This window comes from Nestor notabilis, unplaced genomic scaffold (assembly GCF_000696875.1).
Source record: "Nestor notabilis isolate BGI_N333 unplaced genomic scaffold, ASM69687v1 scaffold25889, whole genome shotgun sequence".
Lineage (NCBI taxonomy): Eukaryota > Metazoa > Chordata > Aves > Psittaciformes > Psittacidae > Nestor > Nestor notabilis.
This window is the reverse complement of record NW_009945455.1, coordinates 1,080-1,318: the sequence shown is the minus strand read 5'-3', so window position 1 is coordinate 1,318 and position 239 is coordinate 1,080. Positions and strand designations below refer to the sequence as shown.

General features: G+C 65.3%; 1 protein-coding gene across 1 annotated transcript in view; it reads right to left on the bottom strand.

Moving 5' to 3' along the window:
- Positions 1 to 6: 6 nt before the first annotated feature.
- LOC104412244 (myelomonocytic growth factor-like) overlaps positions 7 to 239 on the bottom strand; it is a gene marked incomplete at both ends in the record, with an annotated part of 777 nt that continues 544 nt past the window's right edge. The window contains one exon of the mRNA XM_010022890.1: positions 7 to 235. Coding sequence (XP_010021192.1) covers positions 7 to 235 — 229 coding nt within the window. The remainder of the gene's footprint in view (positions 236 to 239) is intronic.

Here is a 239-nt window from a genome sequence, read left to right as displayed (position 1 = left end):
CACCTGATGCTGGATGTTGGAGGACAGGTTGGCAGCATCCAGCTGCAGGGTCTCCACCAGTGCGGCGTGCCCGGGCAGCAGCTCCAGGACAGCATCAAGGGAGCTGTGGTACGTGCGGAGCCCCTCTTGGATCTGGCTGAAGCAGGCATCCTGCGGGGTGCACAGCATGGTCAGCTCGGCACAGCCACTGTGGCACTGGCAGGGCGGGGGACGGCCCACCTGTGGGAATCTTGGGCTTG